At 41.3% G+C, this 26,692-nt stretch overlaps 1 protein-coding gene across 8 annotated transcripts in view; it reads left to right on the top strand.

Annotated features, from left to right (window-relative positions):
* The window catches only part of SPSB4 (splA/ryanodine receptor domain and SOCS box containing 4), a 285,152-nt gene that overhangs the window by 189,691 nt on the left and 68,769 nt on the right, over positions 1-26,692 (top strand). For 5 of the 8 annotated variants that reach the window (XM_053304454.1, XM_053304453.1, XM_053304452.1 and 2 more), the window contains one exon: positions 14,778-15,621. In XM_053304454.1, coding sequence (XP_053160429.1) covers positions 14,928-15,621 — 694 coding nt within the window. In that variant the 5' untranslated portion in view covers positions 14,778-14,927. Of the gene's footprint in view, positions 1-9,694; positions 9,757-14,777; positions 15,622-17,242; positions 18,447-22,029; positions 22,166-26,692 lie in introns of those variants that run through there. The other 3 variants (XM_053304460.1, XM_053304459.1, XM_053304457.1) reach the window with 3 other exon arrangements.

Raw genomic sequence — 26,692 nt, 5'->3', positions numbered from 1 at the left:
TGAGCCAGGGAAAGTGGTGCATTAAGCCCAGGGAATGGGGGTGGATGAGGGGGCAGGGGCACCGGAGGGGGGGAGAAACAGGGTCTTCTCATGCAGCCAGCAAGAGGAGCAGAGGCCTGGTCTACCTCCTTAGGCAGCTATGGTGGGTAGACCAGGTCTCCAAATGGCGGAGGCCTGGTCTACGTCCATAGCAGACTATGGCAGGTAGACCAGGCCTCTGTTCTAGACTTTGTCGTTTGCGGCTCCACAAGTTGGAGAGCCAGGCAGGAGAAGGCCACTGGTGAAATACCACTACTCCTATCATAAAATATTACAAAACACACATGAATAATGCAATACTAACACAAATAAAACTAAAACAAATGAGACAATAACCCAAATATAGCTAACGAAAAAAGAAGCTGAACCCCCCTCCCCCATAAAACTAGCTATGTCTCTATACACATCTGTCACCATTTCATTTGACTTATGTTTCTGTGGTATTATACGCTCATTTTTCTGTAGTGTAAAAGGTAAAACACAGCAGTTCCACTGCCTATAATTAGGGTTGTCCGGCGGTCCGGTTCGGGGTCGAACCAAACCATCCCCCCAGTTCCATCAGACCGGAACCGGACCGCCGGGTCCAGTCCGGCTGGTCTGCAATTTAAAAAAAAAGTAAGTAGATTTTAAGTACCTTTTAGTCCCTTCGGGGGGCTTGCTGAAGCCATGGGGGGGTCCGCACAGGTTTGCTCTCCCCCCGCTGGCCTTCCTCATCACCGCCGTGGCCCACCACGGCTGGGTCTGAGCATTTTCAGCCCTTTTGGGCATCTGTACAGGCTCGCGGCCGCCATTTTGGCAGCCACCATGCATGCACCAATGCCCTCTGCGAGGCTGTGGCCTCGCAGAGGGCATTGGCTCATGCGTGGCAGCCACATGCTCGTACGGAGGCTTGAAAGGGCCAAAAATGCTCAGTTACCCGGCCTCGGTGGTGATGAGGAAGGCCGGCTGGAGAGAGGGAACCTGTGTGGACCTCCACCCCCGTGGCTTCAGCAAGCCCCCCAAAGGAGCTAAAGGTACTTAAAATCTACTTAGATTTAAAAAATAAAATAAAATTCATGGACCGATCTGGGACTGGTCTGGGGGGTTCGATGGGGACCGGACCGAACCGGGCCAGACAGTTCTATGCACATCTCTACCTTTATTTTCTTATAAATAGCCACAACAGAAGGAATGATTGAGAAAAATATTTCATCTTCAGGGACAGACATCATATCATACGATCATCTTTTATGTGAAGTTTTATCAATACTTTGTACTGCTCTTTACAGTAATCTTTCACAAATCAATGACTTTTTACTTCAGATACATAGTTTAGTAGTTTCTCAAAACTTTTGTTGCTCACCAAGCCAAAGGAAACGGTTTTTTAACAATGCAGAGTAAAGTCAAACATGGCAGATAAAAACAATTACAAAAAATCGACTAAAGTTGAGTGTGGCAGTGAAAGAGGTAAGGGCCTAATAGCTAGGGAGGGAACTCTGTGGTGCCCCCCTCCCCTTGATGCCCTAAGCATGTGCTTATTTTGCTTAATGGTTAATCCAGGGCTGATCCCTTGCATTTATATTGAGACTCCTCCTCCTCACTCAGATCTACACCATGCCTCCCAAATCCTCTCTTCATTTATTGACTTTCTTTGTCTTTGCGGGAGTATGTTTGTGTGTGTGTGTGTGTTGCAGCTATATCATCTGCAGAATAGGATTGATCTGTTATCTCTCATCCCCCTATACTGCTGTTAACATGTTTATAGAATATAATTAGAAGTTATGATTAGTATTCATGATGATATCTTTGACCCAAGGTCTTTTTAAAATGTATTTTAAAAAATTAAAATTGATTTAAATTTTAAAAAAATGATTTGAATAAAAATCTATTATTTTAATTGTTTTATCAACCCTGATTCCTAATTGGACTGTTTTCTGTTCTATTGTTTTAGCCTTACAGATGCAGAAGCATAAGTAGATTTTAGAGAAGCATATAGTATAACTTCCCATGACTTAAATAAATGCTCATGCTTCCTTCTGCTTTGGTTTCATACTAATACAACCAATATTTATACACTGCTTTCCAACAAAAAGTTCCCAAAGCGGTTTACATAGCAATAAATAAATAAAATGGCTCCCTGTCCCCAAAGGCACACAATCGACAAAAGAAACATAAGATAAACACCAGGAACAGCCACTGGAGGGATGCTGTGCTGTGGATGGATAGGGCCAGTTGCTCTTCTCCTGCTGAATAAAGAGCATCGCCACTTTAAAAAAAGGTGCCTCTTTGCTCAGTTAGCAGCCACCAAGGAGCGTTCTGGGATGCAAAAAACCCAAAACCAAGCATGGAGATGTGTTCTGGGGCGACTAGACTCTCTTAAGGAGTGTATGTATTCTCGATGAATTTCCCAGCAGTTGCTGGGACTGGGATGGATGTTGCTGAGAGACCCTTTCCAGGGCTGTGGTGGAACTGTCAACCAGGCTGGGCAGGAGAAGCCCTGTAGCCCGGATGCATGACTCTATGGCCAGGCACTCTCATGAGAGTGGTCCACTCCAGGACAGGATCCATCTTTCTTGTTTAAGAGGAACCTCTAATGCAATTTAATCCTGCTTTAAATGGATGTTTTTTTCTCATGAGGTTTGGCTGAGACCAAGTATGCTTGACACAGGGTAGGGGCTGGGCCTTCCCCTACCAACTTGTACAAAAAAATAGAGCAATACTACCAAAAACTCAAGGGGCAAGTCCTAAGTAATCTTGATCTCTTCCTAGCAATCTCATCCTATCAATCCATATATAAACACTCATGCACAGAATAGGGATGGAGGTCTAGGGAGGGGGGGGGGAAGATGTCTCTGGGGAGGGGTCATGCGTCTCATGGCAAATCTATTGGAGAATGTGTGTGTGTGTGTGTGTGTGTGTGTGTGTGTGTGTGTGAGACACAAATGGCCATTGATGGTAACAAACTCATTCTGTTAACATATGAGAAAAAAGTAGAGGGTGTGCTTGTGCAGGACAAGTGGGAAGAGAGGGGTATCCCGTACAAGTAGGAAGAGAGGGGCCCAATATTCTCTTCCCAGGGGATGGAAGGGGGAGCCCAAGGCCCTTCCTCTCCACTGCCAAAGACAGTGGTGCAAGCAGTGGGAGGACAGGATTAAAATGAGCAGCCCCCCTCTAGCATGGCATCCAAGGGTTGCAGTTTCACTATTGTGCTGACGCCTTGCCCACAGTCTGATGATGTGAGTAGGATGGAGCTTGCTGTGATGCTTGCTGGCATGGTGTAGATCTAAATAAGGAGGAGGAGTCTCAATATAAATGCAAGGGATCAGCCCCGGATAAATCATTAAGCAAAATAAGCATGTGCTTGGGGCATCAAGGGAAGGAGGGCACCACAGAGTCGTCGTCCCCCAACTATTATGCCCTTAACTCTTTTCACTGGGCAGATTAGGAAGACAGAGGAGATTCTCTGCCCAGAAGCTGGAGGTTGCCAATAGGGATGTGCTCGTAACTCTATTTGACAGCTTAATTGTGGAGATATCCCTCTAAAAATTGGAGCTTACACATCCCCTTTTAAAGTGGAGGAGAGCAGATCCATACATACTCTTCCTCAGATATCCGACATTGTTGTAATCCTCCCATTGTTGTAACTCCCCCCCAGCTATGCCTGCGGGGCATCTCCCAGTTGCCCCTGCATGGTGCCAGGATGCATATGGCCACCCCACACGTGCCATCTGGATCACAGGTGCCGAATTGCATTTCAGCACATCCCTAGTTGCCAAACCACAGTTAGTCAATCATCTGTGGCATGATTCCTGGCTTCATAGATTAACCATAGCTTCATCTATCCGAGGTCTGACACTATGTCTGAACAGGGCCAGAGAGTGTTAATCATGTTTTCTAGAATGACTCTAAGCAGATAACCATAAAATGAATAAAACATCACAATATTAAAAAGGTGAAAAGAATAAGACAAACTAATTGTCTCACATTGGAAGAATTCTGCAAGACTGCCAGAGGAGATAGCCAGTGAGTGCATAAGCATCGGGGAGCAAAGCAGTAGCAAGTGGTTCTGTTCTCCTCCTCATGTCTTGCTGAATGCAGGGAGCATGAGTGTCCACAGGACTTTTTCCAAGGGGAGCAAAGCCAGCAATCCAATAGCCCCTCCCTGCAAGTATGCCCCATTGGATTCAGTGGGAACTGGCTCAATCTGGGGGGGGGGTAGCAATTGCCCACTCTCCCCACCTTCCAGACACCCATTGCAGGGAGCCTTTATTGTGATGTGTAAGTGCACAAATTGTGTGCCAGGCTTTCTCCTTGAGGAAGTGGTGGGAGGTATGGTTGCTTTAAAAATTATTTTGCAAACTTGTATCTCTTAGAAAGATGTGACTATGAAACACTAATCGGTAGAAGAGCATGCAGAGATTAAAAAAAGAATCCTGGCTGACACTAAGTTCAAGAGGTGCAATAAGATGCCTTCTGTTAGAAAGTTTCTTAAATAGGAGTGCCTGAAGTGGCAGGAATGATTTAAATAATTGTTTAGAGCACAGAACTCAAGAGTGGTGAATGGAAGTAATTGATTTTATTAAGGTGGGAGGGGGGGATTCTCTGGTATTTCTTAGTCTGTCTTTGCACCTTCCCTATACTTGTATGTGCCACCGTTGACTTACCTAGATTTGTACTTGAACTCTGCTGAGTCACCCCAAAAGATATGATAGTGTTAGTGTGTTTGGTAGCTGAGGAAGTGGCAACAGTCAGTTTAGCCAAGCTGAAGGCTTCTAAACATGACTTCATTCCATGAAATGTACTTCTTGCATAGTCTAGCTTGCTGCCAGATGGAACTGTACGTGTAGATCTACAGCCTGGCGGTGTTTAATTGTGGAAGAACAATTGCTGTATGAAGAAAACTTATGATTGATGCAGATTCATTTCTGTCTTATGGTGAATTCTGTAATCCCTTCTGAAACAAATATCACATATTTTCCTCTATTAGTATTTGTATGGTCCCTTCAGGCATATGTCCAATGGTTCAACCAAGCATAATACCTAAACGCCATTGCACTTTTTAAGGAAAACTGCTTTGTTTTTACAAGACAAGGTTATGACCCCTTTTGGACCTGTTCTCAGAGCAAATTACTCACAACTGACTTAGACTGAAATTCCAGATGTCTTGACTTTCTAGCATTGGTTCCTTGAATATTTTTTCTAGGAGTATATGCATCATCTTCTTTCCCCTGCCCTCCCGCATCACCCTCACAGTAGTTCTAAGTGCCTGTATATAACTTGTACAAGTTTTGACTTGATATTTGTCATACTCTATACAATTTTAACAGGATATAGCCATGCTGGTCTATTAGGAGAAAAAAAAATAGAGCACCACAGTTCTAGTAGTATCCTAATCTTCTGTTAGACTTAGTATCCTAATCTAAGATTTAGTATCCTAATCTTCTGTTGGGATCAGTCAAAACACAAAATTGCAAAGCAGAAAAGGATAAAACATAGTGGGGCTAGGAGAGCCTAGTCTGATTTTGGTTGATTGTGTAAACCACCAGGCTCGCAGGCGAGCCTGGTGGCTTACAAGTGGCTAGCCTGCTTTTTTAGCCCTGCCCTTAGCCTGGGTTTCTGATCGTGAGTAGCCGCGGTGCAACTCTGCACCGTGGCTACTCACGAGGAAACCCCCAGAGAAGAGGTGAAAAGCCGCCTTCTGGCTCCGGGTGTCTCCCCAGTATGCCCTGTGCACTTGCGAAGGGCATACTGGAGCTTCTGGGGGCCATGTGGCCCCCAAGCTCCCCAGCCCCTGCCGGCTTCGTCATGGAGCCGGCAATCGTGTGGGCGGCCAATCCGACTGCCCAGGTCTCCCTCCCTGCTCGTGTGCGGGGAGAGCGGGCTTAGCCCGCTCACCCTGCCAAACCGGGTCTCTCTGATCATGAGACCTGGCTCAGTGTATTAATCCTAAATGCCTGTAGTGTTAAACAATCTCAAGATGAAGCACAGGACAAGTCAAGTAGACTCATGTTGATGATCTCAACCTGCCCCAGAGCTTCTGAGATGAAAAATTACTACCATTAATAATTCTTTGCTAAATGACCAAAGAGACACCTTTTCAAAGTGGCGATTCTCTTATATTTAGCAGAGGAGCAACTGGCCCTATCCAACTCCAGCACAGCATCCCTTATGTGGCTGGTGTCTACCTTATCTTTGGGGATAGGGGACCATCTTATTTATGTATTATTTATATTTCTATGTAAACAACTTTGAAGAGCAGAATATAAATATTTGTAGTGATCATTGTACCATTATCTTGACAAATAATGACAATTTTGAACTCTGCTAATGCCCTAGCTAGTCTTCTTAAAAATCAAACAAAGCTTTCTACTTCTCAGTGTGAGAAGGTGGACTCACTACTTGAAAGTACCAGAGTTGATTAAAAAATCAATGTGTTTAAAATTTCAAATGGATTTTCTTATTTAAATCAGAATTTTAAATTTTGTTAAAACCATGTGTAAAAAATGAACTTAGGCCAAAGACATCATCATGTATAGGAATTATAAATTTTAATTGTATTCTATAAATAGGTGGGCCATTTTGTGAAACAGGGTTCTCGAGTAGATAGACATTGGATCTGATCCAGCAAAGCTGTTATGTCCCTATATTTGCCAACAGCAGTATTATGGGGATGAAAGAAAATTTACCTGATCAGTCTTATTCTACAGGTGACCTGGAGGGGATGGAGCTGGAGATGTGCACGAATCGTATTGTACTATTTTAAAATATGATTCAAATACATCCATCTCTCTCATATAATCTTAGGGAGTGCTTAGAAATAGTTCTGATCTGGATGAGAGTCAACTAACTATAACTTAATCCGGAGAAGATGCTGTTGGTAGGAATCTGAGTAGGGATTTATATCCTGTGTTGGATGTAGTTGTACCCTTCCTGAAAGCACAGTTTGGGGATGATGGTGGTGTCCATGAGTTTCTTCTATGAGCTTTGGCTGACTCACCTCCATTCTACTTAGAGAAGGCAACAAAGAGTATTAATAGCTAGAGTAGAAATGTCTCTTCAGGGCAGGGCTGCACATCTTGGGTCCTCCTGCAGATATTGGACTACAGCTCCCATCAAACTTGACTGTTGATGTCTGGGAATTATGTAGTATAAAGCAGCTGGAGGGCCAAAGCTGTACAGACCTGCTTTCAAGTGTTTCTCCTAACATCTCATTTTGATTCTTTGCCTTGCTTAAATCTAAAATGTCTCTTGGATTCCATGAGAGCCACATTACTCTGCATGTCCATAACATTCATATTGTTGTGTAAAGTATACATTATGGCAGCTGGCAGTAGGAAGCATCCTGTCTGACCAGGGGCTAGCAAGGTTGGAGTAGGACTGGGAAGATGTGCCCAAGCCCCTCCTTCTCCTCCTTTCCAAAAGTTGTGTCTTTGCTACAGAAGGACATGGTGACAAAACAAAACATTCTTGTTGTTGTATCTCACTCCTGTGTAGATAATGAGGCGGTTCCCATGATCAGTGGGAGCCACCTGGGGAGGGTTAGTGCAGGAAGTTTCCCTGCGCACAAGCAGGCAGTCTGCTCCAGGCGGCCGAACCAGCCGCCCACACAACATTACAGAGCTGGTGGGTGCTGGGGGAGCGGGGGCCAATTGGCCCCTGGAAGCTCCAGCATGCCCCCTTTCCTCCAAGGGTCTCCTCATGAGTTGCAATCGGAAACTCACGATTAGAAAAACTGAGTTTGCGGAGCACTCGCTCTGCAAACCCGGTTTTAGCACCGGGCTACTTAAGTGGGTGACCCACTTAGGATCCACCAGGCTTGGAGCCGAGCCTGGTGGTTTTCACGATGGGAGAAAATGGGGCTAGCCTCTGTTAGCCCAATTTTCTCCCATCGTGCGAATAGCCCCATTCTCTTTCTCTTGGTTATCATGGGAAATAATACTTTAACAACCTTTGGATTTGGCTGGGCCATGCTTTGTCTTTGCATCGCTAAGGACAGGGGAGTATTGTGAATCTGGGAGACAGAACGTTGCCATTAAACTCTGGTGTCGTTGTTTGAATGTTCTGTTGCTGTTGTGTAAACAGAATGTAGAGAAAGCCATATTCTCCTGAATTAAAAATCAAATATAAAAAGAGCTCCCTTGTATTTTCTATAGTTCATTAATAATGTTAATGTACTAATTCTGGACTAAAATCAGTCTTGGCACCACGTATGAAAGCAATCACAGTATTGCATTTTGAAAAGTCAGTATTATAAACCAATAAACTGTTTTGGCAGAGATTCGCAGTGTTCTTATAGCTTTGGTGAAGCTGAATTACTGCATGGTGTGTTGGTTCTTGTTTGAACTCTCTCCCGACACTGCTGATAACTTTATACTAATTGCCTGTGTTCAGCTCTACCTATCTAGCTTACTTCTATAGAATTAGAAGCATGCCATTGTGCCCTTTTTAAGGCTGGAGAAAGAGAAGAGATGTAAAAGGTTCTGAAATGTGTCTCTGGAAATTTTGACCTATCTAAAAATAAAATTAGTAGCATAAAATTAGTAGCAAAATGAATGGATGCAAATTCAGAATCACAAAAAGTTGTATTTTAATCCCCTTCCCACTGCTGCTAGGTAGCTCTAGTCTCCTTCTTGGGATCTGTGAACTTAGCCTGTAAGAGGGGATTTTTGACTCTCGCCCCATACCTGACCTCCATATGTCTACGAACTATTTCCCCCACATGTTCAGTAGAGCTGTACACAAAATAGTTTTGCATTTTGTTTCGAGCTTGAAATGAAATGCATTTTTTTTTGTTTTTAATCTTTTGTTTTAAAAATTCTAAATTGTTGTTTTAAATTTCTTTTTTTGTTTGTTTTTAACGTTTTAATGTTGTTTTTATCTTGTTGTAAACCACCCAGAGACATAAGTTTTGGGCAGTATAAAAATATGTTAGATAAATAAATAAATGCTTGAAACGTTTTGAGTCCATTTTGAGTTTTGGCTGTAGGGAACAATGGGGAACTCAAAACACCCCGTTGTTCACCATGGGTAGCTCCTGGCAGGCAGGGAAGCGGCGAGGGCAGGGAAGTGGGTGGGAGGCTGTCAATAAGCAATAAAGCAAGGAGGAAAGGAGAGTAAAGGGAAAGGGGAGTAAAAACAGTTTTAAATTTGTAGGATTTTAACTTCAAACATTATCATTTTATTGCATATTTAAATACAGTCACTATGTTCAACACTTCTGTAAAACTACAAAAATATATTTATATATGCAATGTATATAAATGTATTTATATATTTTAAATATGCAAAATTTGGTATTGGCAGGTCATTGGGAAGTATGACTTCATTTTACACAAATGAACTCTTCAAAATATATGGTAGAATGAAGTGTTGGGTTTTAAAATATTTTTCTAGTACTCCAATAAAATATCTAGTATGCAAAGCTATCTTCAATCATAAGTGTTGTTTCAGTTTGTTTTCCTAATCTAATATTTCAGTTCAGTTGGCTATTGTAGAAACTTTTGAGATTGCGCATAAACAATATGGCATATCTGCATTTTGGTTTATTTACTAAATCATATCATGATCAATTTAGGGGATAAGATTTTTTCTCTCTCTCTCCAGAAAACCCACACCACTAATCCTAATATGAAAATCTCACTTTTAAAAATAGTTCACATGCATTCTTCATCGAAGTAACAGTGATGATCATCCCTGGTGGGCCATGTGGTCTGACATACAGGAATTAACGCCAACCAGGTGGGCAGCCTGCTTCTCAGAAATATCATCTGGTTAAGCTTTGGAGTGCAGAGTGGATGCACGACTGGATAAGAGAGAGGGAAAGGAACAGTCCTTTGGGGATAAAAGGACTTCTAAAAGTTAGGATTTCTGCTAACAAGAAAGTTTTATCTAGATATTCCATCAGATATTCCTAGTCTTGGATAGGAAAGAGACATCATTTTGAGGTCCACGCTGCACAGATGGTGAGCAAGGAAGGAAAGCTGTTGTTCAGAAAAAATGCATATTAATTCATGTTGAGAACTGTAATGTGTGAATTAGGTGAGCATGGGTGTAGTTGGTAACAGTTTTGGGGATTGCAATGACCCTTGATCCAGTAAAGTGTTGCTTACCAAAACAGTTACTTACAATGAGTTTGCCTTGTTGCTTTGCACACATACCTAACAATAGTAGCAAAAGTAAAGTCATAGCAGAAAAATAACTTATTTGGGAAAGTGGTTGTTACAAAATTTTAACCATGAATTTTTTGTGCTTATTTGTCATATTCATTCAAGTGTGCCCTGTGCATTGTTTTTGTTCAAAGGATGTGCCTCATTCTATAATTAGTAATAATCTTTAGATGTTTGTCAAATGTTTCAGTAGTAGTGTATGCTGAACTAATGCTGATGATGTGCTTATCTTGTGTCACATGAGGTTGCATTTTAAACAGTGAAATAACAACTGCCATCTTAATTTTTGTGAGTCTCAACTTTCCTTATTAGTGCTGGGAATGAGATTCCTTAATACCTTGACTGTTCTACTGAAAGCACTGGAAAGTGAAACTGATGTTCTTTTTCCATCTGGAATTTGGCTTTCTGTTTGCTGTGGACATGCCGTGCTCTTAATCTGATCATTTTTCAGCTGTATGGGGCATGTTTGTGAAACCGTAAAACAGAAATATTTCAGCCTGTAGGAGTTAATGAGGCTTTCCTCAAAACAACAAATTGAGTTTCTCAGCAGTTTCAGTAAGAGCTAATCAGAGCGACAGTGCCACAATCCCTTTCCCATTATCATTTTTTTGGAGAGGCACAATGTTTTTAGTGCCAAAGAAGTGAAAATTGCTAGAAATGTTAAAGGTGTAGCGGATGCGATAATAGACGTTTGGAAATGCCTTGCATGAATTGCCATTAAATTGGTTTGTTAGTGCAGATCTTTCTCTTTATTTAAAACTTTATTTAAATTATGTATACCCTGTTCCTCCAGTACACTAATGCTTAGGATGGCTCACAACATTTATAAAATAGTTCCAATGTGAAATCAGACTAATAAAATTAATCAAATTAAGTTAAACACGTTAAAAATCCAAGCTAAAACCACAATCATAATTACCGTTTTTAAAGTTTCAAATTAAAAGTTATTTTAAAAAGCTAAAGAACCTACCAAAGATGGGGCATTAAAAAGATGTGTGTCTAGTTGTTTTTTAAAAGTACTGAGGGAGGGAGCATGGCGAAGCTCTTCAGGGAGGGCATTCCAAAGCCAAGTGGCCACAACAGAAAAGGCCTTGTCTCTAGTCCCCACCAACTGGATCTCTGTTAGTGGTGGGGCCATGAGCAGGGCCTGAGATGATGAGCAGAGGGCCCTGCCAGGTTCATATGGGCAAGTGTGGTCCACCAGGTACCCCGGCCCCAAGCTGTATAAAGCTTTAAATGTCAAGACCTGCACTTTGAACCTAACCTGGAAGCTGACCAGTAACCAATGAAGCTGCCTCGGGATGGGTATGATATTTGTGATGTGACGTGCATCCATGAGCATCCTTGCAGCCATATTCTGGACCAGCTGAAGCTTCCAGACAGTCTTCAAGGGCAGCCCCACATAGAGCACATTGCAGTAGTCCAGTCTGGATGTTACCAAAGCATGAATGACTGAAGTCAGGCCTGAATTCTTCAGGGTCTCTGCTGGCATACCAGCCGTAGCCGGTAAAAGGCACTTCTGCACACCACCACCACCTGTGTCTCCAAAGATAGCATCAGGTCCAGAAACACCCCCATGCTGCAGACTTTGTCTTTCAGAGGGAGTGTGACCCCATCCAAGACCAGATTTACCTCACTACAGAGGCGTAACTAGGGAAAACGGCGCCCGGGGCAAGCACTGAAATGGCGCCCCCCCACCGCGGCCCCAACATACTACATTATACTTAGGTTTTTCCTCACAAGCGCCCGCCGCCGCCGCCAAGCCAGGCCACTGACTGGCCGCCAGGCACCAGCAAAGCAATAGGGGGGGGGGCGCAGGCAGCGCGGAAGGGACCGCTCGTGGGGAAGGGGGCACTGACGCGCTCCCTTGACTGCTGCAGCGCTGCTGCACTGAGCAGGAAACATTTGTATTAACAAAAAAATAATAAAAAAATTAAAAAATTGGTCATGGCGGCGCCCCCCCACGTGACCAGAAAAGATGGCGCCCGGGGCACGTGCCCCCCCTGCCCCCCCTATAGTTACGCCTCTGCCTCACTACTCAGATAAACAGTTTTACCAACCCAGAGCACTTCCGTCTTATCTGGATTAAGTTTCAGCTCGTTTGCCCCCATCCAGTCCAGGGCAGCCTCTTCTCTTGTGCGCGCACACACACATGCAACAAACACAGAGGCAGGATGCAAGTGGTAGTGGGAGGGGAGGCAAAGACTGTACGGTTCAGAAGTGTTATCAGTCCATCTGATGTGAGCACTGAGAAATCTTTGCAGAAGGGAGAAGAAAGGGGTTAGTAGTAGTGCTGCTAGCCAAGGAGGCTTATCTGTGGCAAAGTGAAATGCAACCCAGGATGGAGAATAGATGACGATATACAAGTTGGTACACTCCCTCCCACTCACATTTCTTTTTTCCCCTCTTTTTGGGGTGTGGAGTTGGGAGACAAAACCTGAGGTACTTGCTGTCCGAATTCCATTTTTAAAGAGTGAGTTTCACAGACTGTGTGGCAGGGTGTGGGGAGGTTGGCTGCTGCTTGGTGCACACTCAGTATGTCTTGCTTGACCCTTTGTATCACGACCCAAGACTGAAAACCCTGAAAGATAGCAAAAGCCTTAAAGTGCCATGGCAATGATACGAAAAACCACTTTTGAAACAATCAACGGAAGAATCCAACTTGGATCATCTGTGGTCAAGGAAGAGAGCTAGTCTTGTGGTAGCAAGCATGACTTGTCCCATTAGCTAAGCAGGGTCCACCCTGGTTGCATATGAATGGGAGACTAGAAGTGTGAGCACTGTAAGATATTCCCCTTAGGGGATGGAGCTGCTCTGGGAAGAGCATCTAGGTTCTAAGATCCTTCCCTGGCATCTCCAAGATAGGGCTGAGAGAGATTCCTGCCTGCAACCTTGGAGAAAGCCGCTGCAAGTCTGTGTAGACAGTACTGAGCTAGATGGACCTATGGTCTGACTCAGTATATGGCAGCTTCCTATGTTCCTGTGTCATTAGTAAGAGTGTATTTTCATAGCTTCAGGGATGATCAGTTCCTTGACTTAATCAGTTGTCATTATAAACAGAAAATAGTACCACAGACCCCACCAAATTGTGATAACATTCTGAATTTAAAACGTGATTGTTTATGCTTGGTTATTATAATAAGCTTAATGCAGTCGTCATTATTCAGGACTGTGATCTATCCAATGCATGAGGACTTCACCTGTATAAAGTTGAGAAGCCAACCAAGAATTTGCCTACCAATTATTATTAAATCGGATTCATTGTATAAATTGTTCTTCTAGTTTGGGAGTTTTGCTGTAAAGTTGGGAGATGGCATTTTTATTTCTACAAATGTGTTGAACTCTTATGGCTTTGATGAACCATTGTTAGATGTTCAGAGTTCTCAATATACTTGCTTTCACTTCAAATCTGGAAACATACACATGCAACTTTCTCCTTAACATCAGGTGTTTCATACTTCCAAGAGTGTTCCGTGCTTGGGCATCTTTTCATGGTCACTGCAAAAGTCCGTAGTTTATGATGTTCAGTGCTACCGATTGCACCGAATCAGGGGCGTAGCATTCATTGTGAGAATGGGTTTGAAGAACCCGGGCCTCTGTGTCCCAGCCATGCCCCTGCTCCTGCTGTTAGATGCAGGGGGCATGGCTGGTGTGGTGGGGGCTGCCAGCTCCAGCAGCCTGGACAAGAGCCATTAACCCTAACCCTCACTACACCATTGCAAATAGTAGTGCATATTAGTTTCTTTTCAGTAAGGTGGTTAATGTAATAGACTACCAGAAAGCATATTGGATGAGAAGGACCTGATACCCAATCCCATATATTGTTGGGATTGCTACTGTATGCATTATCAGTAAATAAGTTGTAGATAGCATCCTATTAACCAGACTCAGCATGGTAGCAGTGCACTTAGCAACTAGTTTGTATTTTAAACCAAATATTATATAGGATTGGTTGGTCAAAATGCCCCTCTTATAAATGCTTGCTTTTCTCACTATATCCCCTGCTGGTTTTACACAAAACCACCATGAATCATAAAACAAGTTTTGTCCTGAATTTGTTTAAGGGGCATAGCGTGTTTAAAGGTGAAGTGTCATATTTCATAGATATTTGCTATCATCATCAGAACATTCATTCCAGCCGTGCCAGTCTGGATTCTTTTAAAAGGCATTTTTGGAATAGAATGCAGATTTAGAAAGAAAATACTAGAGAAAACATAGTATCTCTTTAAGGCAATATGCAAAAAGAAGAGAACATTGAGTCAGTCCTATGCATACCTGATAATGAAGGAGAAATGCTTGTACAACATGACGGCCGTGACTAGACTATATGGGTGGAAGGGCAAAAGGTGTGGAATGTCTGTGTCTGTTATGAAAAAAAGGAAATTGCTGTCTGTACGCTGAACACTGTGGGCTCAATATATCCAGCTGACAGTCTGGCAAGTGAGCACTGTAGTACAAACACCACAAAGCTGAGAATTGTCAGTTCTTGATTTAAAATATATTGGCACAGATCAGAGGAGTTCTTTTAAAGAAAGAGATATATATGGGTTAAGAGTTGGCTACTTTAACAGAAGGTTCTCTGCTTTATTTCAGGAGTATATTTTCAGAGACAGCTTTAAGAGGGTCCAAAACGGAGCAGGGAGCTGACTTGCCGCTGCCTTCACTTGAGAGCGCTTTCATGAGTTAACACCGGACCCAGGTCCACCCTTCATTTCCTGCAGCCAAGCAATCTGCAGCCAAGCAATGGGCCAAAAAATCTCAGGGAGCATAAAATCTGTTGATGTAAGGGAACCCCCTTACAGGCCTGTCAAACGAGAACTGAGGGGCCCAGATTTCTGCAAACCTGCCCGGCTCGATATGCTGCTGGATATGCCCCCAGCCCATTTGGAGGTTCAGTACAAACATGCATGGAACAACGAAGACCGGTCCTTAAATATATTTGTAAAGGAAGATGACAAACTGACATTTCATAGACATCCAGTTGCTCAAAGCACAGACTGCATCCGAGGAAAAGTTGGCTTTACAAGGGGGCTACACGTCTGGCAAATTCACTGGCCCACCAGGCAACGAGGAACACATGCTGTAGTTGGAGTGTCGACAGCAGAAGCTCCATTGCATTCTGTAGGATATACATCTTTGGTTGGTAGCAATAGTGAGTCTTGGGGCTGGGACCTTGGACGTAACAAACTCTATCACAACTGTAAAAATCAGCCTGGTGTGACATATCCTGTATTTTTGGAACCAGATGAGTCTTTTGTACTCCCAGATTCCTTACTGGTGGTTTTGGATATGGATGAAGGGACACTTAGCTTCATCGTAGATGGACAGTACCTTGGAGTGGCCTTCAGGGGACTAAAAGGGAAAAAACTCTATCCCATAGTCAGTGCAGTATGGGGGCACTGTGAAATTACAATGAGATATATCAATGGACTTGATCGTAAGTGTTTCTGCATCATTTTTTATTCTGTTTTCACAATCCACTAAATATGTCCTTGCCTTTCCAGCTGTAACATTTCTGTCTGTGGATTGGAATTGAAAAGATGCTCCTGCCTGTTCAATAACCTTCCTATCGAATGTGCCTATTTGGTGTATTGCAGGTAGCTGCAGACATATAAGAAGAGAGGGTTTGGATTACAAATGTCTACAGTTCTAGAATGAAGACCGTACCCTAAGTTGCAAAAGATGTGTCTGTGTTAGTGATTAATTTCTAAGGAAAATATTTATTTATAAAATCATATCTTGTCTTGCTAAACTGAACGTAGTTCTCGTGTTTTATAATTCAGCTTTGTTTTACTCTCTGGATGTTGCAGAATTGTAACAGTGTAAGTACAATAAACATTAGCTTTTGAAAACTTTAGTTAGTAAAGCAGAGCAAGCAATAAAGAAGTGCATCAAAAGATTGCCTGTGGCAATGTCCTCCATGGATGTCCTGATGCATCCCTTGATTGCATGTGAGGGCTGTTCATCCGAATGGCCCCAAAACATGCACATAAAATAATTATTTGTAGCACATGTTTTGGGGCCTTGCAGATGAACAGCCCCCACACACAATCAAAGGCCATGTCCGGAGGACGTGTCCATGGAGGATGATCTGATGGACACTCTTCTTTATCCACATATGCTGCTGCCAGTATTGTTTGAACTGATCCAGTGTCTGAATTGGGTGTGGGTGTGTGTAATGTATAGATCTGAATTGCAGTTGAGTGTCTCTTGGTCAACTTACATCATGAGAGTAGTTGAATATTGGTTGTGAGTCATCTTTGAATGGATTTCATCTGTATTTGTTTATACAGTCTCATGTATATGGCCTGTGCTTTACCAATTACACAGGCAAACAATATTCAAAAGCAGAAGTTGGATTACAATGGAGGGAATAACAACCTGTTTTTTAACTGCTTTTTGTTCAAAGAGACATGATACTAAATGGTGTTGGACCATCTGCTCATAGCAAACATTTTGCTTGATATTACTAACACAATAGTTCACCCTTAAGCAATGCATATCTATGTCTTTAAAGCAGGCTTACCCCAATTCTGGTTTTATTCTAAGATGTAAGGGGTTTGGGAAGAAGCTATTCTAGGATACAGCAGTCTGGCTTAATAAATAAAACCACCAAAAATGGACCAAAAATATTCTGAACATCTATGGTTCTTTTGCTGCAGATGCTCTTAGCTGCATTCCCTTTCCTTTAACCTCAAATAGGATGTTCTAAATCATTCACCTTATGAGCTCTCAATTTTTTATGTGCTGGCTGTTACAGAATTATGGACCTTATTAACTATTTCTACCTTAATAGGTTTCTAAAACAATCTCTTCCACATCCCCAAAGGAGTATTTTTTTATCAGCTGAACTCTTACCATAAGACTGCGAGTATAATTTAAATGAAAATTCTAAAAAGGAGGAAGCTTAAAGGACCAAAGGTTTTATAGCAATTAGGTTCAAGCTGAAAAGAATTCTTTGTTTTGACATATGTACAAAGAATGGTTTGCATCCCCCCCCCCCCTGTCAGCTTTCCAAAGTAAACTGTTAAAGTTGACTGGTGTTTTTTTTTTTAAAGGAACCGTAAGCAAACGGAAATGACCTTGAGCAATGAAGAAACAAAGGAATATGGGCAATCTTGCAGACAAAGCAAACACTTTTTTAACCCACAAAAGGGATTATCCATTCAAAACTTTCACTTGTTATAACTTGCTTAGTGTGTTCTTCATTGCTTTTATTAAATAGGCAAGAGACATTGATGGGGAAAGCATTCTCTTTAAAACACTTTAAAATAACAACCTGCGATCTTCAGCCTTGCTCTACAATATTCCAAAATTCATTTCCCCCCTCAAATGCCATGTTTTGGGAAACTTGGGAATAGTACAGGATATTTTAATTTGTTAACACTCCCCAAACCTCAGGAATTGCATCAAACTGCTACAGACCTAGTCTACTTACCTGGGGGTGGGGGTGGGGAATCTCTATTCTGAACTAACATCAATTTGTGGAATTTCCATGAAATAAGCATTGACGGTAGGAAAGAGGTATAACCTCTCAGAGCACAGAGAGTGCTCTGAAATGGTGATCTACTGGGCAGTGGAGCAAACCAAAATAAAATCTCCTGCCCAGTGGTCCCTCTAACAGGCATTCCCAGATGTTGACTACAACTCCAAGAATCCCCAGCTGCAATGGCTTTTGCTTGGGGATTATGGGAGTTGTAGTCAACAACATCTGGGAATCCCTGTTAGAGGGAACACAGCTCCTGCCCCAGGTGAGGTATTTCCTCTAAGCGATACTATTGCAATTCATAACAGTTTTCCAGGAAGGGAGGTGCTTGTTTCTTTAAGGAAAAGGAACTTCCAACAGCCCTGTGTCTGGGAGATTGGTTTCTCTACCCATAGTGAGATCAGGAAAAGAGGTGAAAACCCTGGGTGGTTGGGGCTAAATCTTTGAGGAAGGCAGAGCTGTCAGGTAACATGTTCCGGGATGGCTGCTGTCGATAGCAGCTGCCATAAGAGTAGCTGCTTTTATTGCATGCTACCAAGACTCCCTGTAGATCCTTACGCAATATCTATTAAAGGCGCATTTCTTGATACTATGACTTCAACTGTCTTTATAGAGTTAGAACTACTTTATAGGTCTAAACACATGGCATTAACACTGCTGTTTGGTAACTCTTTGACAGTCATGATCATCTCTGCATTTGCTAGCTCAACTGTTGTACTTTTATTGCTCAAAACACATTGTCCAGCTGCTGTGGCTGTTTCTGTATCATTCTACTTACTGGTCCAGTCAAATAAAACTTTAAAAAGATTCTGCCACTTTAGATGGCTGCTATTTTTACTAGCTTTTCAAAAACAGGGACAGGGCATTTGATGAAAAGTATACCCTTCTGTAGAAAGAAGGAGCAATAATTTTGATTGAATGACTTATATTGATAAATTTCAACTCTCAAGTTGAATAAAATAAGTTATTTTATGCTGGCCTGCTTCTGAAACAGCAGTATACTGCCTTCTCCCTCTGACTGAAAACTACCAAAAAACTACCTTTTCTGACTGAAAACTACTAGTGTTAGTGGTTGTCTGTGTGGAATGTTTTACCTTTTGCCTTTCCAGCTCAATCACATGACCTGCTTTAGGATATAGAGCCCTGATCTGTCTTGTTTCCACATTCTATGATAAGTACTAATGAAAAGGCAATGTAGAAAGCATATCCAGTTATCAGTCTCGCTTCTCAGATTTTGTATACCATTTATTTATTTACTAGCACAGTGTAACTGGTGTTGCTCAGGCTTTTATGGCTATACCTGCTGTATATCCATCTGTCCACATATAACTGCTGTATATCCATATGTGCATGGTGCTTGCCAGGGTTCCTGGGTACCCTATGTTACTCATACAGTCCTAGGAAGTCACTTTGCCAAGTTTGGTCCCGTTACCTTAAAGGGTGTGGGAATGTATAGGGAACAGACATTAGAGGGGAGATTTTGTTCCCGATCCTGAGTACCCTATGTTACTCATTGGGTCATGGGAAGTCAGTTTGCCGAGTTTGGTCCCAAGAGCTCAAACAGACACACTCTTACCCCTGGACTTCGGGGCCAAAGTCCAGGGCCTCCATGCCCCTTGGGGGCCTGAAAATCCTCTTTAGTCTGTCCTGGGTGGTATGGTTTGTGCTCTCAAGAACCTACGTGTTAAAAAATGATGTGGGTGTGGGAATAGGGGACAGACATTCAACTTTATTTATATAGATTATACCACCTTTCATAAAGCATCCCAAGGCAGTTTACAAAAGTTAAAATACAATAAAATTCCATAAAAATCATGCATAAAGCCTTAAAATCTGTTAAATAAAAACTGTAAAACACAGACACCAACACCAACCACCATAAAAAAGACAACAGGAACAGGAGAGCTGAGAGACCTGGCAGCCCCTAATGGGTAAAAACCTGAACAAATAAAAAAAGGTCTTTAGTTGCTTTTTTTAAAAAAGCAGCCACAGATATCAAAGAGTAGACATTCACTGGGAGAGTATTCCAGAGCCTGGGGGTAAGAACAGAGAAGGCTGTGTCCTGCATGCCGGACAATTTAGCCTCTCTTAACCATCATCACAAGGAGCTTGTTGGGTGGGCAGAAACACTTAGGAGTAGGCAGTCCTTCAGCTAGCCAGGGCCCAGCCGTTAAGGACTTGGGTCATGTTGTTGTTTGTGTAGTCGGTTTCACAGGTTCAAACTCAGTTTTGCATTTAGTGCACCTCTTGAAATCTCTTAGAGGTTGCTTCTATTTCTCACTGAAATACGCTTTTATATGTGCATATGTGTAGTTCTTATGTCACAGGTAAAATTGGATTAGCATTATTTTAAAAATTGGATGAAATTGATGATTAAAGGCTCAGACAAAAATTGGAGCAAAATCTGACCTGAAGCTATTCAAGGAGTTGTACTTGCTAATCTCCCAGCTGGGATCCATTGAAACAATAGAGTGGGCTGAATCTGCAAAGGGCAAGAGATTAATTTAAAGGCATGAGAACCCTGAAATCTTCATAGTGCTTAGTCCACCCCAGGACATGATGAAGCTGCGGTTGTGTGGGATTAATCCCCCTCCAACAAATCCACCATATAGTAGTTCCATGGTTCTCCCCCCCCCCCCCGCCGACTGTTTGGAAATAATATTGTTTGAATATTCCATAAAAGAAAGCAAACAAATTATGCCAATTCCAGAGAAATTCCACGTGAAAGCACCCTAGTTCTCTAAAAGCTATTGTATATCGGCTTGTTTGGAATCTTACCTGTAAGATCTTAAAAATACAGTCAAATTGGCACAGGTGTTACGTGTATAATTAAGTATGTGCTTATATCTAGCTGCTTGTACTTGTATCTAGCTTCCTCATGCATGAAGAAGTGCTTATATCAGTAGCTTCCTCCAATATGTGTTTATATCTAGCTTCTTCACACATATGACAGCTACTTCTTAAATCAGCTTTAATTTGATGTAATACTTCTGACTATCATGCTTTTATATACTATAGGCACATAATTATTGCTTGAACGGTAGTATAGCAGCAGCACATCCAACACCCAAATCAGTTGGTGTGTTGATGTGATTCAATGCAAAGAGTTTATTGCAGTGAAAAGAAAACTGTTGAACTTAGACAAGTTGAGGCCAAATGGAATGTACTCTAGTTCAGGCTCAGCTGGTGTCTCTCACAACCTAAAAAAACAACACAACAAATTCTTGGGTCATGATCCAGCAAATTGGAGCCACATGTTCACTCTATCAGCACAGAAAGTTCCTAGAAAGCAGAGTTTGAGAGAGGTGGTGGGGATTACTTGGATCAGTTTTTCAACTTCTGCTTGAAACCATCATGCTACCTAATTTTAAAAAAACCCTGACAGTGAAGTAGAGGATGAATGAATCAGTATAGGTTGTAAGCCACAGGTGAACTTCACATTCTGCAGAACTCCATAAAATAGCAACACTCCTACTGATTTTAATGCAAATAGTCTATACCCATTGACATACTGAATTCTTAACACAAAGGCAATGACCCCCATCAAGTGGGTAGGTGAGAAAAAGGGGAAATTTGAAAGGGAACAATATATTTTTAAATTAAGAAGACTAGGTGTGAACTTCTTTATTGAGGGTAAATAACTAAATACGGTGATATTATTTGCTGAGATAGGTAGGTTTTTATAAATGGATAGGATAGAATTTTTTTGTAAATGGAAGCCTTTCTGGATGACATTGAAATTGATCATCCCAAGAACTGATTAGGAGATGTAGCAATTGGGAAAAGCATAACAAAAACGCTTTAGAAGAAGAAGAAGAAGAATGTATTCTTTTCCCTACCACTTTCTAACCTAATTCATATTGCCAAGCACAGAGTAATGACTGTTCCAAGTATAAAGTGCAACTGCAATTTATCTCTGGGCAGACAGATAGAAAAGGTAAAGAACCAGCCTATAAATGCTATAACCAGCCTATAAATGCATGTAGCTATGACAGCACATGGATCTGCTTTAGTCAACATAGATATATCCACATTAAGTGTTTTGGTGACTTAAGTTGTATTTATCTTGTTACTCTACTGGCAATTGGGCTAAGTTATGAAAAATTACGCCAAGTATTTAGTATATATTTTTATATAGTGGTCAAAATGGTTTAAGAATGGCACATAGGTGAATATCCATGCCATACTGTTCTGTGAAACAGCTGAATTCTGTGCTCCACAATAGCTTGTCAAGACCCATCAGTTCTGTAATATACTCAGAAATAAGAGGACTATTTCTATTTTTCTATAATTTTAGTAAAAGCTTTTCTGATAGTTGTACAGTTAGAATGGTCTATAAATTAGTTAATTCTCTTTCAGGGTCTAACTTCAAGGAATAACATCTGAAGATGAGAAAACTGAATAGGATTCTTTTCCTGCCATAATATGCTTGTTTTTTCTAATTTCGAATCATAGCTTAAGGCTTTATTTTAAATTGGCATTAAGCAGACAACCAACATGTGTTGTGTTTTTCCTTTTGACTGTTTACTTTACAACAATGTTTTTATCTGAAGCCAGTTGCGTTATTCACTTTTCCTGAACCGTGCTTCTTAACGTATGTTTTGTCTTGCCTTGGTAGCAGTGTGGTGCAGTGGTTATAGTGTTGGATCAAGACCAATAAATCTGGGTTCAGATTCCTATGTGGCACAACACTTAATGTGTGACCGTTTGTCAGACTCTCTCTCTCTCTCTCTCTCTCTCTCTCTCTCTCTCTCTCTCTCTCTCTCTCTCTCTCAGCCTAACAATCTCAAAGGGTTGTTAATGTATGTTGCCAAGGTCTTTGGATGAGGGTTGGAATACAATAAAATATTTGGGATTATATTTTCATGTAATCTTAATCGGACACAAGCTTGTTTAACTGTGCCATACTTCAGATCTTCCTTTAATTGACAAATGTGTTTGGAATTATATGACACATCTTGTGGGATATTTTCTTGAGCAAGTGGAAACCTTTATTCAAATGCTGAAAGCCTTGGGGCATTTTTGCAGATCAAATGGAGGATGTGTGTGTGCTGTGGAGAGGAAGAGTCAGGAAGTATGTAAATTTTGAAATGCTATATTTTTTTCTGATTTTAAAAATAAAAATCTGTGTAGCCTATCTAATGCTCCATTTACTTTAAAAATAAACATGCTCCTGAAATTTGCTTCATTTATATATGAACTAATAGGTGAGGCCTGTCATTGCATTTCTAGGAAAGTTCAAGGAATTAAATATCTGTGATATAATTTTTTTATTAATGTACATGTAAAATAACTGAAGAAACAGTTTGAAATTTGTAGGATTTCAGCTTCAAACAGTACTCATTTTATTGTATAATGACCATATATGGTCAATTTGAATCTGAGCAAGCTCTTCCGCTTTGCTTGGGCAATATGTTTCGGAATTATTCCTCTGATTGAGCTAAAATTGGTTGAGAGCAGTAACAGTTAAAATATTATTATTAATTCAGAATTTCTGTTAAAAAGAATCTGCCCAAAAATTATTTAAATGTATCCCCAAGCATATAATGGGGTAAAAGGTGGTACAATAAGCTGCTCTTTAAAAGGCAGGATATTCTTTCAGAATCCGGTAGCTGTAGGTAATTAGGAAGCATGATATTCCAAATTCCTTAAAAAAAAATCAATTCCCACACATATTCCAGTGTAAAAAGTAGTGCATCCAGCTATTTTAAGTGTCAGAATTGTCAATCCAAAATTTATCTGTAGGTCATCAGAAAGTGTGACTTAATTTTGCACAAGCAAACATACTAAAATACATACAAACATTTTTAAAATATTATATTATATTATGTTATATTATGTTATATTATGTTAAGGCTATTCACATGATGGAGGAAAACTGGGATGAGGGAACCTAGCCCCGTTTCCCTCCTTTATGAGATCCATCATGAGATCCACCCAGCCCGGTTTCCCTCCATCATCTGCCCACGAGCCCAGTGATTCAGCGACAGCTAGCCTGCCAAAGTAGCCCTCCTCTTAAATGAGGTTAGCGGAGCGGCCTCCTGGCCTCTGGAGTCTCCCCGACAAACCCCTCCCCATACCACTCACCAATCATGTATAGAGCTTCGTTACTTAGCGGATAGGACAAAAGAGATTTCCCACAAAACCTTCATCTTTAAACCAGTTGCAGTAGGTGGGACAATGTTCACTGGGCAACTGTGTGAACTAGTCCAGAAAAGATTGTTGTGAATGTGTGCACTCCTTCCTACTGTGTGTATAACCAGGACTCCATGTGTAGCCAGCATGGTGTAGAGGTTAGAGTGCTGGACTAGGACCGGGGAGACCCAAGTTCAAATCCCTATTCAGCCATGATACTAGCTGGGTGACTTGGGGCCAGTCACTTCTCTCTCAGCCTAACCTACTTCACAGGGTTGTTGTGAGGAGAAACTCAAGTATGTAGTACACTGCTCTGGACTTCTTGGAGGAAGAGCGGGATATAAATGTATATTATTATTATTATTATTAGCCAGGACTCCATGCATGCATGGAGATTTGATTAATATTATCTCTTCTTCTTTTTCTCCTTACCAAAGATAAATCAGTCTTCATTAGATATCATTATCATTGTATGAAAACATCAGAGCAAGTTTCTTCACATGAAGTAAGGGATCTCTTTGACAAATAACAGCCTTTACCCACCTTACAACACACACTTTAGTACTTGAGATTTTTTAACTGTCAAGATCCATTTCTTTCACTTCTACACTCTCTTCTTCCTGATCACCTCTGGTCTTATAAGGAAGTTGCAGAAGAAATGGCAAGGCAGTTAGGACTTATGGTTTTTGGAGGAATAGCTCATGATTTAGCACATGGTTTTTGGAGGATAGCTCATCAGAATCCTCTTTTAAAATTAAGCCCCCTCAAAAAAACTAAGCTTTGTGTTTTGACAGGGAGATGCAGGTAATTACCAGCAGCCCATCCAGGTTTTGTAAGTAACATAGTGGTACCACAATCCTATATTTTTCTTGCCATTGTTAAACCAACCTGAATGAAAGTCTGACGGTGGTGCAAGATGCAACTTCCCATATATGGAGACTGTGGTTTTTGGTCATAGTATGCAGGCAAGCACAAATCAGAGTTTGCATGTTAGAATTGTAGGGGAAGAATGTCAGTTCAGTCCCCAGATAGCAAAGCAAAACCAGTTTGGTAAGAAAGCAGCACAGCAAGAGGTCTTGAGACAGTTCTTTAGTACTGAAGAAGTTCAAGGATTTATTTAAAGAAAAGGTTACAAAGAAATGTGAAAAGGCCTGCAGCTTAATTTCAGCTGTAACTCATGGCTGGAGAGAGAGACCAAGACAAACAGCCATCTCTGGAGAGACAAAATGAAAACTAACACTGGAAGAACAAAGAGGGGAGGAGTCCAGCACTCTTATCCATGACCTTAACACCCCACCCCCAGTAGTCACTATGAGACATTGCAGCTGAGAGCTAATGCTGCCAGGGTCCTAGCTCCAACTAGAGTGAGCTGACAAACTTGTCAGCTGCAAGTATCAGCGGTTCATTGTAATGTACAACTAGAGGAACTACATAAAGTCAAGGTTTCAGGGCTTGTTTCTGTAATGCTAAACCATGGTTTACTGTTGCCTACACAGACCCATTTCAGACTAAATATTCAAACTTCCCTGTTTGGAACAAAAAGTATATATCGGTTGTCTACATAAGGGGTTCCCAACCTGTGGTACTTCTGATGTTGCTGAACTACAACTCCCATCCACAGTCACAATACATTGAAGCTGGGCATGATGGGAGTTGTAGTTCAGCAAATCTGGAGTATCGCAGGTTGGGAACCCCTGGTCTACACAATTGATAACTTAAGGAATGTACAGCTAATTGTAAAAAAAAAATAAAAAATTGTAAATAGGTTTTTGCTGTACTGTAATGATCCATTTGATCTGTATTTGTCAGACATTATAATGGATAAATGAATGAAAGCATTGTCCTTGTGGATAGCAAATAATTAGATAACACTTTCACATAGTCGCAACAGCTTATCAGGACATCCCTTTGCAAAGTCTTCAGTGAAGGTCAATTCCTCTTTTATGCAGTTTCTAATTAATAATTTCTAACTACACTGAATTTCAAAAGCCATCTCAGTATGCACTTTTATATGCATCATTCTCAGATTTGTACTCCACACACACACACACACACACACACACACACACACACACACACACACACACACACACTCTCACACTCCCAATTGCACACACAACCTTGTCCATTTCAGTATTACTGTAAGGGAAGTGGATACAATAATTCCTTGTTTGATGAAGAACGTTTCTGAAAATGATCATCTCCATTTGTACAATTACTGGTTTGTAATGCCTAATTGCAGTAATGATGTCTTAGAATATAAATACCATAACATTTTTTTAAAAATTTCTCTTTCAGATCTATAGGAATTGCTGTACACATTCATGGGCATAGCATGCCTCCACTACACCAATTATCTCTCTTCAATAAGATGAAAGGCGGCTGTCCTAACTGCACCAAATTGATCATTTTTTTGTTGTTGTTACAATCAAAAGAACTATTTGTCCTAGCAGGCAAAACTTATGGACATGGGATTATTGCTGCTTGAGAGTGTGGATGTTGTGACTCCAGAAGCAAAATTAAGCCAACAGTTAAGGTTGCTTCAGACAGCGCCCACATCATGCTGGGAGGAGAAATCATAGATGCTCTTCATGTTGTACTTCAGAAGTATCAATAGAAGCTGAGTAGAGCTGAGTAAGATGTACTTGCATCTGGAGTTCCTAAATATAATTGGGTTGTGCACAAGTTCCTTTTAGATGTTGCATGTGAAGATCCAAAAATTTGAGAGAGAATTGCACCACCCTGTATGTTGTAATGCCTGAAGTGGGTTTGGGGAAACAATCCTGTTTTTAATCTTCAACACCTTTTACAGTGGGATAATGCTTATTCTAATGTGCTGCTGGGCCTATGGAGCTTATTAAGGAAGTACTGTAGGCTAAAGGAAGTA

This window comes from Hemicordylus capensis, chromosome 3 (genome assembly GCF_027244095.1).
Source record: "Hemicordylus capensis ecotype Gifberg chromosome 3, rHemCap1.1.pri, whole genome shotgun sequence".
NCBI classification, from domain to species: Eukaryota; Metazoa; Chordata; class Lepidosauria; order Squamata; family Cordylidae; genus Hemicordylus; species Hemicordylus capensis.
Note: the sequence above shows the minus strand (reverse complement) of the source record. Positions and strands in the feature narration are given on the sequence as shown.